Raw genomic sequence first — 16,385 nt, forward strand, 5'->3', positions numbered from 1 at the left:
TATCTTTCTAAGAACTTTTATACTGCATGTTGCATAATATGGATAGTATTGTAATTCCAACAATTATAACAGGGAAAAAAGTCGCGTAAACCAAAAAAACGATGACAACGTTTCGAGCAACAGGTAACATAAAATGAGAACAAAACTGCATAACAATGCATAGACTGTGTATAGTTTAACCAAGGCAACTTAGGTGCAGTACTCCAATATGAAGTACACAGACCTTGAGCTCCATCGGCGCATCCGTAGCCTATAGTCACGCTGGCAGGGCCATTTTCCCATCCGAGTGGACGCGCCCCTCTCCTTTCGCCGAGGACTTCGTGTTGATCTAAAACTAAGTGGTGAGCCAAACTAAGTATATGTACCTTGAATTTTTGTTCCGTGGCATGGACATCGCCTTTGCGAGACATATATAGAAAAAAAACATGGGATGCACATGGCGTCGCTAGAGCCTCCGGTCACTTCTCCTCCTCCGCCACGCACCCCTTGTTGATTCCCACCATGAAGTGGAGTAAGTCCACTCCATGTACCATGGGTTTGTGGACTATGGTGTTAGCTTCACCATATCTCCATGAACATCGATGTCTATAGATCGTATGACCTAACCTACATGACTACCGCTGAGTACATGTATTTATGATGGTGTGTCTTTGTTTATGAGATGATTTGTCTTATGAAACTATGCAAGTCTTGCTGTGTTATATCATAAGATATTTATATGTTCATATTGTTGTTCTCGTTCTTGATGCATATGTTCTAGGGTTGCACTTAGACCCAATGAGTGAGTAGGTGAGTGGTAGCCGGGATGACATAAACCATATCCCCATTCTAGGAGGCGGAAACATGTGGAACGGTTGGGGTATTTTGACGGTGCCCTAGATTGTTCATGGATATGCCCTTGGGATCGGTCGATAGGGGTTTAATTGCGCATGGATATAGCGGCACCTAGTTATGGATCCACCACATAATTGTTTTATTTTTCTATGCAAATCTTTTGTTCTTATCCTTGAAGATGGAACAATATGAGAAGGTGTGATTTACTAAGTGGCAGAAAGAGTTAAAGCACATGTGCCATTTGGTATTCTCAAATGGTGGCACTATATAGGGGTGGAAAGAGATAGTTAGTGCTGGAGGCCAAGGATTGCCCAACTTCATGTCATAAACTCATGGCAATACTCTGTATTTTCTTCTTAATCTACATCGTTCTCGTGGTTGCCCTCACTTAGGGGAGGATTAGCTTCATACTTGTCATGGATGGGCGTTATGTTGATACTAGAATGTGATGCACATATCAATATTTTTGTTTTCAACCATATGCATTTTGGGTAGACCATTTCTCAAATCTGTGATTAATTTTGTGACACATTTTCAGTTGTGAGACCATGTGAACCATGAACCCGGGTCGTTCTTTTTCATACTTGCAGCTCCTCTTTTACTTTACCTTTTGTTTACTTTTCTTCACTTGTTACTTTACATGTTGTTTTACTCTCAGTGTTGTTGAAGTGCAAAGAAGGCTATATAAGTGGGTAAGTGACATATATAGCTGAAGAGAATAGATGTCTTGCATACTGCTCCTGCGGTCCAATACTCTATAATCTCACATTGAAATATCCTACAAAACTACCATGTGCACTTGGGGTTATCAGTAGTCAGTAGTCATACCTATTTCCAGGTTTCCTAAGACTTCTCTTTCATTTCGATTCAGGACCTCTTTGCTTTACCCCTATACTCTTCATGTGAGTTTTCTTGGAATGTTCATCTTTTTTTTGGAAAGATCTTCGTGGATAAGAGGTCTACTTCAAGCCAACGCCATGGATCAAATCGTGCAATTTTCACTTATCTTACAAGAAGCATATACAGAAGAAGCTTACTACCTAACTACTGAGAAAGACAATTGTGCAAAAACATGTCCATCTGCCCCATAACTATGGTAGTCGTAGTTACCGAGTTCTGCTGCCTGCCTCCATGGAATCTAATGCTCGGGCAGAGGTTCTCATCTCCATGCCCACAGCAAAAGGGACTATGGACAAGTCACGCGGCAGTGGTTGATGGCGATCTGTTGGCTGTACCTGGTTCTCGACTTCTGGGTTAAGAATGAGGTGATGGTATGCATGAGGCCAGTGTCCTGAAACACAAGAGGTAAAATGTCAATGTACAGAATTTTGATGATGGTAGTCCCAAAGATGGCTTCAATTTTCGGTTTGATTCATGATTCTGCCTGTTGGTTCTGGCCATTAGGCTGATTTTCAGAACATGCCCAGCTAGTGAACGCCCAGTAGACAAACAATAACAACGAAAATAGCCCTTACTTTCAGAACGTCTACTAAAACAATGATTATTTTGCCCAGTATCGAGCTCAAAGGAATAGAGATGCTTCTGTATGCACACTCACTTTAGTTGTATACTATGTTGCTAAAAAAACTTCAGTTATGTATGAACATTCACTTCAGTGACATGCTGCTAAAAAAAAATTCTCTTTTCGAGGGATGCTGCTAAACAATTTCAGTTATATATGCAGCAGCAATTCAGAATCAACATACCATGTTCACCAGAGGGGGACGGGAAGAACTGCAGGTAGCAAAACGAAGAAACCACCAAACCTGCAGAGATATACACACACAGCCACAGGTGAGTCTGAGAGAATGATCTTCAGGAGATACTGATGTATTTTTCACAGGTTGAATTATTTGCACCTACCGAGAATTCCACCAGCGAAAACGTCCTGCCAGTGGTGCCAGTAGTCGTCAACCCGCGACACGCCGACCATCGCCGCTAGCAGCAGCGGCATGATGACGATGCAGAGCTTGGCGATGTGGCCACGCTGGTCGAACACCCTGATCTTGCCGGCAAGGTACCATGACAGGAAGCCTAGCCCCGCGAAGGACCCTGCATTGCATGCCCAATGAACATGAGAAATCTATGAGACTGAATGTACAGTACTTGGCAAGTATGTGAAGGTAGACAGATAAATAGTTCATGAGGTTGCATACACCAACAAGTTCACATAGTTTTCAGAGTTGCAGATGGTGGTTGTTGCTTACATGAAGTGTGGCCACTGGGGAAGCTCTTGTGCCCTTCTTTGATGACGGCGGCATCTCCGTGGCACATGACTTGTCCGGTGATGTTGTTGTAATTCTGAGTGGATAAAGCATCGAGTTCATTATGGCAGTTCTTGATAAAAAGGTCTGAAGAAGCACTGAACAACTCACCGGCACTCCATTAGGAAAGCACCGCCAGTAGAAGTTGGGGCGAGGCCGGCCAACACCGTCCTTGATCGCGTCCGTGAGGACGCCGGTGATCAGCACGGAGAACAGCAAACCTGTTAAATTTTGGCATAGGATTGATTACATTCTTCCCGGCCGATAAGTGAAAGGAGCAGCAATCTGAATAAACTGACACAATGCAGGGATAACCTGCCTAGTATGGCGTGATGCAGGTCGTAGGTATTCCTCCTCTTGATGTAGATCCCGGCGAAGATGAGCATCGGCACGAGGACCGCCAGTATCTGCATCCATCCGTTGGCCGCCGCCGACGGCGAGCAAGGTTCGATCAATCGAGCGTTAAAAGAAGGAATGTGTGGAATCTGGAGCAACATTGAAGGTAGGCGGGCGTAGCGTACCGGGACGGCCCAGACGGGCACGGTGTTGTCCTTGAGCGGGTAGAGGAGGGAGTCGAGCATGTCCTTGCCGACGAAGCGGTGGAAGGGCTCGATGAGGTTGAGGCCGACGTCGATGGCGCCGAGGAGGACCAGCACGATCCAGTCGAGCATGTGCAGCCTCGCCACTTTGCCCCCGTGGGTCCTCAGGTACGGGGGCGGCGGGCCAAGACGGGCAGCCGCCGCCGCCGCCGGTGCCGGCATCTCCTCCGCCTGCGGCAAAAGAGGGGATTTCAGGCGACCGTCCGGCGTGCCGAATGATTCCCAGAAAAGTTCGTGGTCTCGATGCATAATTTCTTGGACGTGGCGAGACAAATGCCAGTACATGACATGACATGACAGGGGCGATGACGACATATAATACTGTATCAGGAGCGAGAGCGAACGAGCGAGCGACTCACAGAAGATGAGATTCCTCTTGCAGCGCGCAGAAGTCAACGGCGGCCTGAGCGACGACGAAGAGCTCCTCTTCCGCTGTTCTGTTCCCCTGCACGACTCCGGCGAGAGCTGGGGCACCAACGGAGGAAGACGAAGATGTGCAGCTCCCTCTCAAGGACCAGATGATCCTGACGTCGAACGCCGTCGACTTTGAAGGGTGGAACCGGTCTGCGTCTCGAATTGAACGCCGAGTGCTTCCTCGCATCTTCTTCTATACTGTATGTGTTTGCATATTTTTTCTAGCGTTGAACGGGTGGCCAACTGGGGAAGGCTGAAGAGAGGAAGTGCGTTCCGTGGAGGCATCATGCTTCAAGCCTTCAACTCGACAGAATCGAACGCGTTTGTTGAATTCTTGTTGCAGGCTGACTTGATCGGTGTGATCATTAACTGAGGAAGTAAGTTTCTCTGTGGTACACACACCAGATGCAACCCGTCAGCAAGCAATATAAATGTGTTTTCTGTTGGACACACGCTTTTCATTTGTTTAAAGATCTTTTTTTGTTAATACTTCAAGGCCAAGTATGCATATCATAGGTTTAGCTGGTGAATAAATGGGAGTGTCCAAGTCGTCTCCGTAGGCTGAGATTTGACTAATTAAGCCTCACTGAGTTTACAAACTTGTCCATTTCTTTTGATAAATGGCAAATATATTAATATCAGGATTACTAAATACACCTGATCTATATAACAACAAGATGACGAGAGCAAGTTGACACAATGAGGATGCACACAATCAAATTATTAAAAAAATTGAAGACACCAAGAATGTCATGCTGAAGTGAAGTGAAACACAACAAGGCACAACTCAACCACCATCTTTGGCAACACCAGGACCTTGAGATACGTTCTCCAAAAGCAACACCACCATCAAGGGAAACGATGAGAAAACGCCACCGTTGCCGAATCCAAACCGCGAAGACTTTTCACCCATTATACAACTCCAATCAACTCCTATCAATGCCTTTCCTGGGGTAATAAGGTGTAAACACCTCATTGTGGGTTAGGCTAGAAGTTTTCACTCCCAACCTCAAGACTCACTACTCGAATATCACCACCAAACCCAAATCACAAAGTGTTGCCTCCGCCACTTGTCGAGCCGACACCACCATGTATCATGGCCTTGACAACTCCAAACTCGGATCTTACATCTTCAGGAAACTTGGGTGTTACGTCTTCAGGGGTCTCCAAAGTTTAAAAGTTCAACCGTCCAACCAAGGCACCTCCGGAAGCATTGCTAGCACCCGGATCATACATGAGCTCACTAGGAGAAGAAGTCGTTGTTGCATGCATGCCATGAACTCGGTCACATTCATGACATACACATGAAGTTGGCTGCTCATGAGTATGGTCTTGGCGTAAGCATCGTTATACGGCCGATAACCATGCCCATGTAAGGCGTCTTCTTCGACGGCGACGTTTACAAAAATAAATGTGTCGCTTCTCCATCATGCATCACCTTGTCGCTCTAGCGCCTCACTTCACCCCCCATGCGCATGAGGGCCCTAAAAGGACGACATGCCGCTTAGATTGGTGAATAGGCATTTTTAAATCATTATGGATTTGACTTGTAAGAATGAGGAATTAAACTAACTCTTATTATACAAGCACAAAACCTAAATAAGCTATGCTCAGCTAAGTGCACCAACAACAAGATAAGCTAGACAAGATAGCACATGATATATATACCACAAGTGATAAGCAAGATAGAAGTATGTCAAGCATGATGGCTATCACAAGGAAGTAAACTCGGGTATATGGAGATAACCGACACACGCGGAGACGAAGATGTATTCTGTGTTCGCTTACACGAACGAAGGTACGTCATGTTGGAGATATGCGGGTTACCAAGAAGGTCTCCCGAACATCACGGAGAGTCACCTTCTTCTCGAAGTCCCCTCATGAAGACATGTGCCCTTTACTTATAGCTAGCTTTTCCTCCACTCCGGAGATGGCAAGCTCCACAACCACTTCACAAGCTCTGGAATTATGGCGGCAAAACCGGTTTATACGCCGGTTTTTCAGATAGAAAACAGAACTTACAAAAATGGTGATATCTTTTGAGTCCGGACTCAGATTTTATAAAACTTGGGCTTTTTTGAAATCTAAGAACAAGGTCTATCTAATATTGACTATAAAACCCAAGAAATGTCAAGAGTTAAAATAATAAATAAGGAGAGGTGTGAAACCTCCCTAAGCTAAAACCTCTAGACTCAAAAAAATAATAGAAGATGCGTATGATTTATATTTAGATGAACTTGGGCTGCTTGAGAAGTTAGAAACAGTATTAAGAAGCTTACACAGAGAAACACGATGTGATCAAGTTACCCAACTAAAAGCCCTCTTGATAGTGCGGCTATCTGTGCTATAACCCGGTCTCCCAACAACCACCTTGATACTAGTATAAGGAAACCTAGCAAGGCCATATCTTTGCCTTGTGCATCTCGCTTAATCTTGATGACACTGCATCAAACTTCATTCTAGCCGGAATGTTTCACTTGATCATTGTTACTTCGTAAAGACACACAATTTGACCCCCCATACACCACAATGGGATGGCTTCATTAAAGCACATCTTCACATGTCCATTATCACCAAGTGGACAACAAGTTTCAAGCATATGTTCTTCTCGAGATGCTTATCTTTCTCTTCTCAACTTTGATGACGATGACCATGTTTGACACGAGAAAAAACGTACGGCGCGACTCCCGCGAGTAGGGCGGAAGGGCGTGGTTTCTCATGCGCACCGGGGATCGGTAAAAGAAAAAGATGCGGGCGTGCCAGTGTATAATGATACACAAAGAAATAAAAGAAAATGTGGGAACAGTATTTCATTAATCATATAGATAACAAATACAAATCCCATGTATTGCGCTCCGTGGCCTACTAGCGCGGCCAGCCTGACTAGGACGATTGCAGTCTCCTGATTCCCGGGGCCTCGGAAGGCTCCCGGTTAATTACTCCCGCGGGTTACGCCGCGAGACACCTCCGATTAATCCGTGTGGTCGTCTTCGCTTCATGTCCTGTATGCATGATGGTGGTGAAGATGTGTGTGCGCAGCGGCAGAGCCCGTGTCCTCGTCGGTACACGCGCCGCGGTAAGCGTGGCCTGTGCTGCGGCCTCGCCCGCCCTCGCCGTCGCGCCTCGTCGGTCTTAAGCGGCGATGATGAGTGTTGTTGAAGTAGCATGATGCAGTCCGTTTAGCTAGGACTTCTTGACGACTTAGCGGCATCGTCGGGGTGCGCAAGGGGTACGCTTCGCGGGAGTATTTTTATCAGGAGATCGGCGTCGGTGTAGAACCAACACACGCTCATGTCGGCATGGCCGATGTGGTCGGCGTCGTGACTGGACCCGACGCCGAATATACGGCAGTCGGCGCAGCTTGGACGCCGTCTCACAAGGTCACGGTAGAGTGGTATCCGGACGTCGTTGAGGATGGCCATCGCGACTCCCTGTAATCGGACACATAGCTGACGCCATTTATGTGCATATCTAGCTTTTTTTTTTTTTTTTTTTGAACGAGAATGACCCCGAAGGGTCAAGAAGCTGCTCATTTATGCGGTGGGAACCAAATTACAGGAAGGATCCAGAGAAAAAAGAAAATTACAAAGTAGTCCTTCCGAAATGCAAACAGGACCTTGGAATGAAACCAGAAAACGCGATCAGGTCCCTTGTCTTCACCGCCGGCGAACACTGGCCTCAAAGCACGAGCACCTGCACCACCGCCGGGGACGAAACCACTTGGGGTAGTACTGGCGTTGAATCCCGTACCGAGGCTGAAGATCCTCCACATCGGCTGAGCCTGGAGGAAGAAGATACTCGGATTCTCCCGAGCGTGGAGTGGCCTCTTTGGCCCTGGATAGCTTCGGCGGCTTGGCCTTCGCTTGGAATCTCCACAGAACGCAGCTCCAAGAGCAGGCATGGAACTGCCTGCCCTTCCTTCCCGCCGCGACGATGTGCATATCTAGCTGATCGATCGATTGGGGCTGCTAATACCTGATGAGCTGACGTGCAAAACTATACGTATAGATACGCGCATGTGCCAGATCCATCAGTTTGCTCCCTGTTGGTGAACCTCTCCGGCCGGTCGCCCCGTACGTACGTACATGTACACGTGACGAGGTAGTTCCTCATTTGATCAATGGATTTCTCTGGCTGGCGGACGCGCTGATCCACCGTAGCTGGAGTCCATGTACACCTATATAATAAAGTAAAGCAAAGACACGGTACATGCATGTATATAGAAATAATATTTTTATCCATTTTATTATTATTTTCTAATACCATTAAACTGTATTTAAATTGATTTTTGGTACAAAAACACGTCGAACAGACCACTAGATGTCATCCACTCACGGACAATATGAGATCTTAATTTTGATGCATGCCCATGAAAAGATACACAATCCACATAAACAACTCAAAGAGACACATATGATGGGTTAGTTCACAAATCATAATTGACAAAGATTACCATACCACGATCTCATGTTGTACATTCCTTATGCTTCCTGTATTGACCAGCTTGAATTCAATCTCCACTCTTAGTCTTGGTCAACCTTGTATCTTATCATGCTATATAATAATATCTTGAGGTACATAGAGAATTCCTCATTTGATTGCATGCTCTAAATCTTGGTCAACCATAACTTAACTCATGATACTATCATGACGCCGACGTAGAGCCATACGTTTCAATTCTTATTTTGAAATCGAACTCTCAAGATCTTGACCATATCATATTTTTCTCTTCATATTAATGATTTTGATGCCAAACTAATGGTATATCTTTATCTTTTTTGACATCCACACTTGAATTCAACACATTGATTACAATCATTACATATGGAGTATTCCTTTACATATACTCAAAGAAAATTTTAGTCCATAAGGATTGTCATTAATTACCAAAACCATGTATAGGGGAAATGTACCCTTTTGATGACCCACAAGTATAGGGGATCGCAACAGTCTTCAAGGGAAGTAAAACCCAATTGATTGATTCGGCACAAGGGGAGACAAAGAATACTTGAAAGCCTTAGCAGCGGAGTTGTCAATTCAGCTGCACCTGGAAACAGACTTGCTCGCAAGAGTTTATCAGTAGTAACAGTTTTATAGCAGTACCAGTAGTGAAATAACAGCAGCAGAGTAACAAAGACAGCAGTAGTGATTATAGTAAACAAAGAGATTAAAATACTGTAGGCACAGGGATGGATGAACGGGCGTTGCATGGATGAGAGAAACTCATGTAACATTCAAAGCAGGGCATTTGCAGATAATAATAAAACGGTATCCAAGTACTAATCAATCAATAGGCATGTGTTCCATATATAGTCGTACGTGCTCGCAATGAGAAACTTGCACAACATCTTTTGTCCTACCAGCCGGTGGCAGCCGGGCCTCTAGGGAATCTACTGGAAATTAAGGTGCTCCTTTTAATAGAGCACCGGAGTAAATCATTAACACTCCGTGAACACATGTGATCCTCATATCACCGCCATCCCGTTCGGTTGTCCCAATTTCTGTCACTTTGGGGCCTCGGGATCCGGACAGCAACACATGTATACAACTTGCAGGTAAGATCATAAAGCAATGAATATCATAATGAATCGATAACATGTTGAGATCTGAGATCATGGCACTCGGGCCCTAGTGACAAGCATTAAGCATAACAAGTTGCAACAATATCATAAAAGTACCAATTACGAACACTAGGCACTATGCCCTAACAATTTTATGCTATTACATGACCAATCTCATCCAATCCCTACCATCCCCTTCGGCCTACAGCGGGGGAATTACTCACACATGGATGGGGGAAACATGGCTGGTTGATGGTGAGGCGTCGGTGATGATGATGGCGATGATCTCCCCCAATTCCCCGTCCCGGCGAGGTGCCAGAACGGAGTTTCTGGTCCCGAGACGGAGTTTCGCGACGGTGGCGGCGTACTGGATGTCTTCTGGCGATTTTCGACTTCCCCCCGTGCGTTTTTAGGTCGAAGGCAATAAGTAGTCCGAAGGAGGGCGTCGGGGGCCAGCCGAGGCCGCCACACACTAGGGCCGCGCGCCCCCCTCCTGGGCCGCGCCGGCCTAGCGTGTGGGGCCCTCGGGCCCCCACCTGGCTTGCCCTTCTGGCTCCATCAGTATTCTGGGAAAATAGGACCTTTCGCATAAATTCCGAGGATTTTCCTGAAAGTTGGATTTCTGCACAAAAACGAGACACTGTATCAGCTCGCTAAAAACAGCGTTAGTCCGTGTTAGTTGCATCCAAAATACACAAATTAGAGGCAAAACAATAGCAAAAGTGTTCGGGAAAGTAGATACGTTTCGGACGTATCAACTCCCCCCAAGCTTAGCTTATTGCTTGTCCTCAAGCAATTCAGTTGACAACTGAGTGCGATAAAAGAACTTTCACGAACACCTTTGTTCATATGATGTAAACATTCTCATGATATGGCAAGTACTTAAGCAGTTCATAATAAGATACATGCAAATAAAATCATCTAATAGCTATGTCAATCATGGAAAAGGTACCAACAAATTAATAATGAGCATCATGAATCATGTCTATCGGCAGGATTGCAATGTTCATAGAATGATATGATAAAGTGGTATCTCACTTGCCCATAATTGTACAGCAAAACATAAATGCTTGGGCACCTTTGAGGTTCATGAGAAGACTGGAAGTAGAGGTTATCAAAGATTAAAGCATCAAAGTTATACCACAGTTAATCACATTTTGGGACAAGCATATTATACTAAGAATGACAGTTGTGCTCTCAAGAAAGTGCTCAAAGAAAGGATGGAAACTCAACGTAAAAGTAAAAGATTGACCCTTCGTAGAGGGAAGCAGGGATTAACATGTGCTAGAGCTTTTCATTTGTAAAACAGGAGTAAAATTATTTTGAGAGGTGTTTGTTGTTGTCAACGAATGATAGTGGGTACTCTAACTACCTCGTCAACCAGACTTTCTAGAGCGGCTCCCATGAAGGACGTTATTTCTACCAGCAAGGTAAATCATCCCTCTTCTCTTTTGTTTACACACGTACTTTAGTTTTATTATGGATGACACTCCCCCCAACCTTTGCTTACACAAGCCATGGCTAACCGAATCCTCGGGTGCCTTCCATCAATCACATACCATGGAGGAGTGTCTATTTGCAATTTAAGTTGCTTACTGATAAATCAGGGCAAAACATGTGAAGAGAATTATTAATGAAAGTTGATTAATTGGGGCTGGGAACCCCGTTGCTAGCTCTTTTTGCAAAATTATTGGATAAGCGGATGTGCCACTAGTCCATTGTGAAAGTCCGTCAAGAGTAAATGACAAGATTGAAAGATAAACACCACATATTTCCTCATGAGCTATAAAACATTGACACAAATTGAGAAGCATTTTGAAGGTTTAAAGGTAGCACATGAGAATTTACTTGGAATGGTTTGAAATGCCATGCATAGGTATTTATGGTGGACACACTGGAACAACTTGGTTTTCATGTGTTTGGAAGCACGAGCAGCGTTCCCGCTCGGTACAAGTGAAGGCTAGCAATAGACTGGGAAGCGACAATCAAGAGAGCAGTAACTGTCATAATCATGCTTGCGATAAAATAAATTAATGGAGGCATAAAAGTGATACAAGAACTTTGAGGTAAAGTAAATCATCGAGGCTTAATTGACATTTTGTTCAGTCATATGCATGCGTGAGCATGTGCCAAGTTGATTCAAGTGAATTATTCAGAGGAGGATACCACAATGTCATACCTATCTATGAATAAAACAATGCAAGCAAATACTTATGACATGCTACTCATATTAATAAATTGGAGCTAATCATGAGAGATCATGAACTACTAGACTTTCTTAAATGACATATACCTCACATGAACCAACTAAGCATGCTCACATGGATGAGTATATGTACAAAAATGAAAACAAATAGAGTTCATACCAGCCTCTCACCACAATCAGATTGTCGTAGATCGTCATTATTGCCTTTTCACTTGTGTAGCTTGAATAATAGGAAATGAAAACCACGCTCCAGCCACCGAAGACCATTGAACTCACAATGAACTTTACAAAACCAAAGAACAGCAAATATTTTTGGTGTTTTCGAATTTGGAAATAAGAACAAAAGGAAACAAGCAAACAAAGCAAAATCTTTTTGGATTTTCTTATAGCAAACCAACGATAGCAAATAAAGCAAAATGGGAATAAGAAACCAAGATAAACAAATGGCGAAGAGAAACAACAGAAATATTTTTGGTCTTTTTGTGTTTTAGGAAAAAAACAGAGCAAAAACAAGAGAATGAAAACTAGAAGAATCACAGAAAAGCAGGATGGCAGAAATCTACCAAAACCTAACAGCAGTACAGAAATCGATTTTTACAAAAATCTTCTGTTGCTCAGTTTAAAAAGTGTTCAACTAATGAAAGTTAGATAACAACCTGGGGAACATGCATAAAAATTTGCAACTCAAAATAACGTTCTGGCTGTGCACACGAATTCTTTTAGTAACAGCCCAGAATCTGTTTTCTGGCAGCACTTCCCCAAATATCATCTCCCTCTTATTAGAAAACCACTTAAAGAAGCTAAACAAGTATATACAAGTATCCAGAAACCATAATATGCAAAGAATGAGTGATGCCGGTATACCTCCCCCCAAGCTTAGGCTTTTGGCCTAAGTGGAGATCAATCCCATGGTGCCCATGAAGTAGCACCTCCGTAGTACGACGAAGATGGATCATATTCCGGGTATGTGCTGGAAGAAGCACCCGGATACGTGACGGTGTAGTCATAAGAGGGCTCGGCGTCCTCGGAGTCATGCTGCTGGTGGAAGCCTTGTATCTTCAATTGCTCATCCACCTCCTCCTTAGAGCGCGACCATGGTTTCCTGTCAATACTAAACAAATCTAGCTGCGGCAAAAGGATTTCCCTCTCTTCCCCGTCAGCAAACAATATTCTATAGACAATGTTATCTAAACTAGAGTCGGCCGTAACAAATTGGTGACTCTTCATAGCAGCAATATCGAGCCTCATAGGAGTTATTTTTATATCAGTAGGGTCAAGAGGAAGCTCTAAATATGCTAAAACGCGCGAAGCAATAATTCCTCCAAATATAGGCCCCTTGTTAGACAAGCGGCGAGCAACAAGAGCACCAAGATGATAAGGCGTGTCCCCAGTGAGTGCAGTAATTAAGAAACCAAGGTGATAGCTAGATATGTTACTAGTGTTCTCCCTACCAAGAATGCTAGTACCGATGTAATAAGCAAAATACTTAATGGCGGGAAGTTGGATGTTTCTTATCTTGCCACGCTGAATGGTGCGACAATCATCATTGGTGATCCCTCGATAGAGCTCCAGCAATTCTTTGGGGTTATCCTCGATCTTCCTTGCTGTACCTACAGGGGCAATACCCAATGCAGCACAAAAAATTTCCAACTTCATAGTAATAGGCTTACCATAGATCTTGAATGCAACTGTCGGGCGAAAGTGCTTATTGTTGAACTTGAAGCTCTCCACAAAGATTTTAGTGAGCGTGTAGTATTGCTCACTCTCATCTCCCACATAGGTGGTTAAACCCGCCCTACCGACGAGGGTCAAGAAATCATCCAACAGGTCTGCATTACTCAAAAAGTCATAACATGGGAAGGATGCAGCATTGGGGACTCCATTGTCCTCCTCGGGTGCGAAGCTTGGTGCGATGAGATCCTCATTATAGGATTGCCTGAATCGGGTGGATGACCTCGAGGGCCTCCCCGTGCTTGTTGTCTCCCCTTGGAACACTTCTCCAAAGTTAAAGTTCTCCATCCCCCTTTTCTGAAATTTTTCAACAAACAATATAAAATTTGATTTGGTGACATATAATTGAGGGAAACTACCATAGGAACTTGCTAGAGTACTAATCATGCATCAAAACTAGTTTCTACCACTTAGAACAAGCATGCAAGCTCACTAAACATGTTACCTACAGCAGCAAAATATTCAAGATATACTCAACCAAACAAAATTCTACTTGGATGGTTGGAGGAGTCACATACCGAAGAGCAAATGTGCCAAATTTCAGACAGAAATCTGGGCTGAGCAAAGAGATCGAGAAATCTGGAGCTCTTCAGCAAAAACGCGAGTGAGAGGAACCTGGTGCGAGTTTTTTCGGGAGTGAGAGTGCAATGAGTGAAAGAGATGAAGAAGTGGGGCAAGGAGGGGCCCACACACCAGGGTGGCGCGCCCCCCTTGCTGGCCGCGCCGGCCCGTGGGGTGCCACCCTGGGGTGCCCCACTGGTCATCCCCAGGTGTTCCCAGGTGCCTCGTCGAAAAATAGGACCAATGGTATAATTTTTGTGAATTTTTGAAAATTTTGAATAATGCACATTTTTGGGTGTCAAAATTATTATTACTGGGCAGGAATTTTTTTTTTTGAAATCTCTAATTAACTAAAGAACTTTGCAAAACAAAAGTGCTACAGCAAGTAGAACAAGTGGAGGGAGAAAGAGATGTTGTTTAGTTCCTCTATGCATATAAAATGAATTTGTTAACAAGGTTGATCAAGTCTTGCCAGCAAATAAATTTTACATAGCATATGAAGAAATAAACCTCAAATCAATCATGTTACCGTCTATTGTATTGATATGGATCCAATCACAAGAGTTTGATATTCTTCTTTAGGCTCATATATTGGACAATCAATAGTTCCCACTTTGATAGTTCTCACATTAGAAATTGTATTAACTCCCCATGCTTTCTCAATCCTCTTGGGAAAATAAACGGTATGCTCCTTGTCATCGACATTGAAAGTAACTTTTCCTTTATTGCAATCAATAACAGCCCCTGCGGTGTTAAGAAAAGGTCTCCCAAGAATAATAGACATATTATCATCTTCAGGCATTTCCAACACAACAAAATCAGTTAATATCAAGCAGTTATTAGTAACTTGAACAGGAACATCCTCACATATACCAACAGGAATAGCAGTAGATTTATCAGCCATTTGCAAAGATATATCAGTCGGTATCAACTTATCTAAATAAAGTCTCTTATAAAGAGAGAAAGGCATAACACTAACACCCGCTCCCAAATCACATAGAGCAGTTCTAACATAATTATTCTTAATAGAACAAGGAATAGTCGGAATACCTGGGTCGCCAAGCTTCTTTGGAACCTTACCATTAAAAGAGTAATTAGCAAGCATAGTGGAAATCTCCTCATTAGGAATTTTCCTTTTGTTAGAGACAATATCTTTCATATACTTTGAATAAGGAGGCAATTTAATAGCATCAGTCAAAGGTATTTGCAGGAATAAAGGTTTCATCCAATCACAGAATTTGTTATAGTGTTCTTCTTCCTTTGATTTTAGTTTCTTAGCAGGAAAAGGCATTTGCTTTTGAACCCAAGGTTCCCTTTCACTACCATGTTTCTTAGCAATGAAATCTTCTTTAGTATACTTCTTATTTTTAGCATGCTTTTCAGGTTCTTCTTCAACCTCTTCTTTATCATAAGCATCATTCTTATCATTATCTTTATCATGTTCATTACCACTTTCAGTTTTAGCATCAGAAATAGAAAAACTATTAGGATCATTAACAGGCTCAGAGGATTCCACAACAGTTTTATGTTTCTTTTTCTTTTTCTTAGATGGAGCACTAGTTTCAGTTCGTTGAGAATCTTGTTCAACTCTTTTGGGATGCCCTTCAGGATATAGAGGATCCTGGGTAGAAACACCGCCTCTAGTTGTTACTTCATAAGTATGCTTTTCTTTAGAATTATCTTTTAACAAGTCATTTTGCACTTTAGTGAGTTGATCAATTTGAGTTTGAACCATTTGAAAATGTTTAACAAGCATCTTAACATCATTGGAGGTTCTCTCCACAATACCATGCAATTCACCAATAGCTCGAGAATTTTCCATTAAATGATTCTCTACTCTCATATTGAAATTACTTTGCTTAACAATATAATTATCAAACTCATCTAAGCATTGAGCAGGAGGTTTTGAATACGGAATATCTTCTCTAGTAAAGTGTTCAAGAGAGTGTACCTCAATCATGGATGAAGGGGGAGTGATCTTACATAAATCTTCTATGGGAGGTAAATTCTTCACATTTTCGGATTTAATACCCTTCTCTTTAAGAGATTTCTTGGCTTCCCTCATATCTTCATCATTTAATTTAATCATACCCCTCTTCTTCAATATCGGTGTCGGGGTTGGTTCAGGTGTAGACCAATCATCATGATTCCGGCCTATTCTCGCCAATAATTCTTCAAAGATCGCCTGGAGTTCTTTTCCTGAAAACACAACCAG

At 43.3% G+C, this 16,385-nt stretch overlaps 1 protein-coding gene across 2 annotated transcripts; it reads right to left on the reverse strand.

Annotated features, from left to right (window-relative positions):
* Positions 1 to 1,797: 1,797 nt before the first annotated feature.
* Positions 1,798 to 4,342, reverse strand: LOC127327444 (lipid phosphate phosphatase 2). Of its 2 annotated transcripts, XM_051354217.2 has the most exons (8): positions 4,057 to 4,342; positions 3,620 to 3,868; positions 3,418 to 3,505; positions 3,210 to 3,319; positions 3,042 to 3,135; positions 2,698 to 2,886; positions 2,541 to 2,600; positions 1,798 to 2,125 (listed from the first exon to the last, which is right to left on the reverse strand). In XM_051354217.2, exons 2-8 carry the CDS (start codon positions 3,857 to 3,859, stop codon positions 1,941 to 1,943), a joined length of 966 nt encoding a protein of 321 aa, XP_051210177.1. In that variant the 5' UTR covers positions 3,860 to 3,868; positions 4,057 to 4,342; the 3' UTR covers positions 1,798 to 1,940. The 2 variants fall into 2 exon arrangements, with proteins under 2 accessions (XP_051210177.1, XP_051210176.1); XM_051354216.2 differs by lacking the exon at positions 4,057 to 4,342 and having other exon boundaries at positions 3,620 to 3,948.
* Positions 4,343 to 16,385: the final 12,043 nt, after the last annotated feature.

The sequence above is a fragment of the Lolium perenne genome, chromosome 1 (assembly GCF_019359855.2).
Source record: "Lolium perenne isolate Kyuss_39 chromosome 1, Kyuss_2.0, whole genome shotgun sequence".
Lineage (NCBI taxonomy): Eukaryota > Viridiplantae > Streptophyta > Magnoliopsida > Poales > Poaceae > Lolium > Lolium perenne.

Excerpts from the sequence above, each read along its gene's own strand:
- LOC127327444 (XM_051354216.2), bottom strand. The coding sequence starts at position 3,946 with ATGCATCGAGACCACGAACTTTTCTGGGAATCATTCGGCACGCCGGAC. Across the intron at positions 3,320-3,417 it reads CCTGCATCACGCCATACTAG|GTTTGCTGTTCTCCGTGCTG; the intron begins GCAGGTTATCCC and ends AAAATTTAACAG. Across the intron at positions 2,887-3,041 it reads CCCCAGTGGCCACACTTCAT|GGTCCTTCGCGGGGCTAGGC; the intron begins GTAAGCAACAAC and ends CATGCAATGCAG.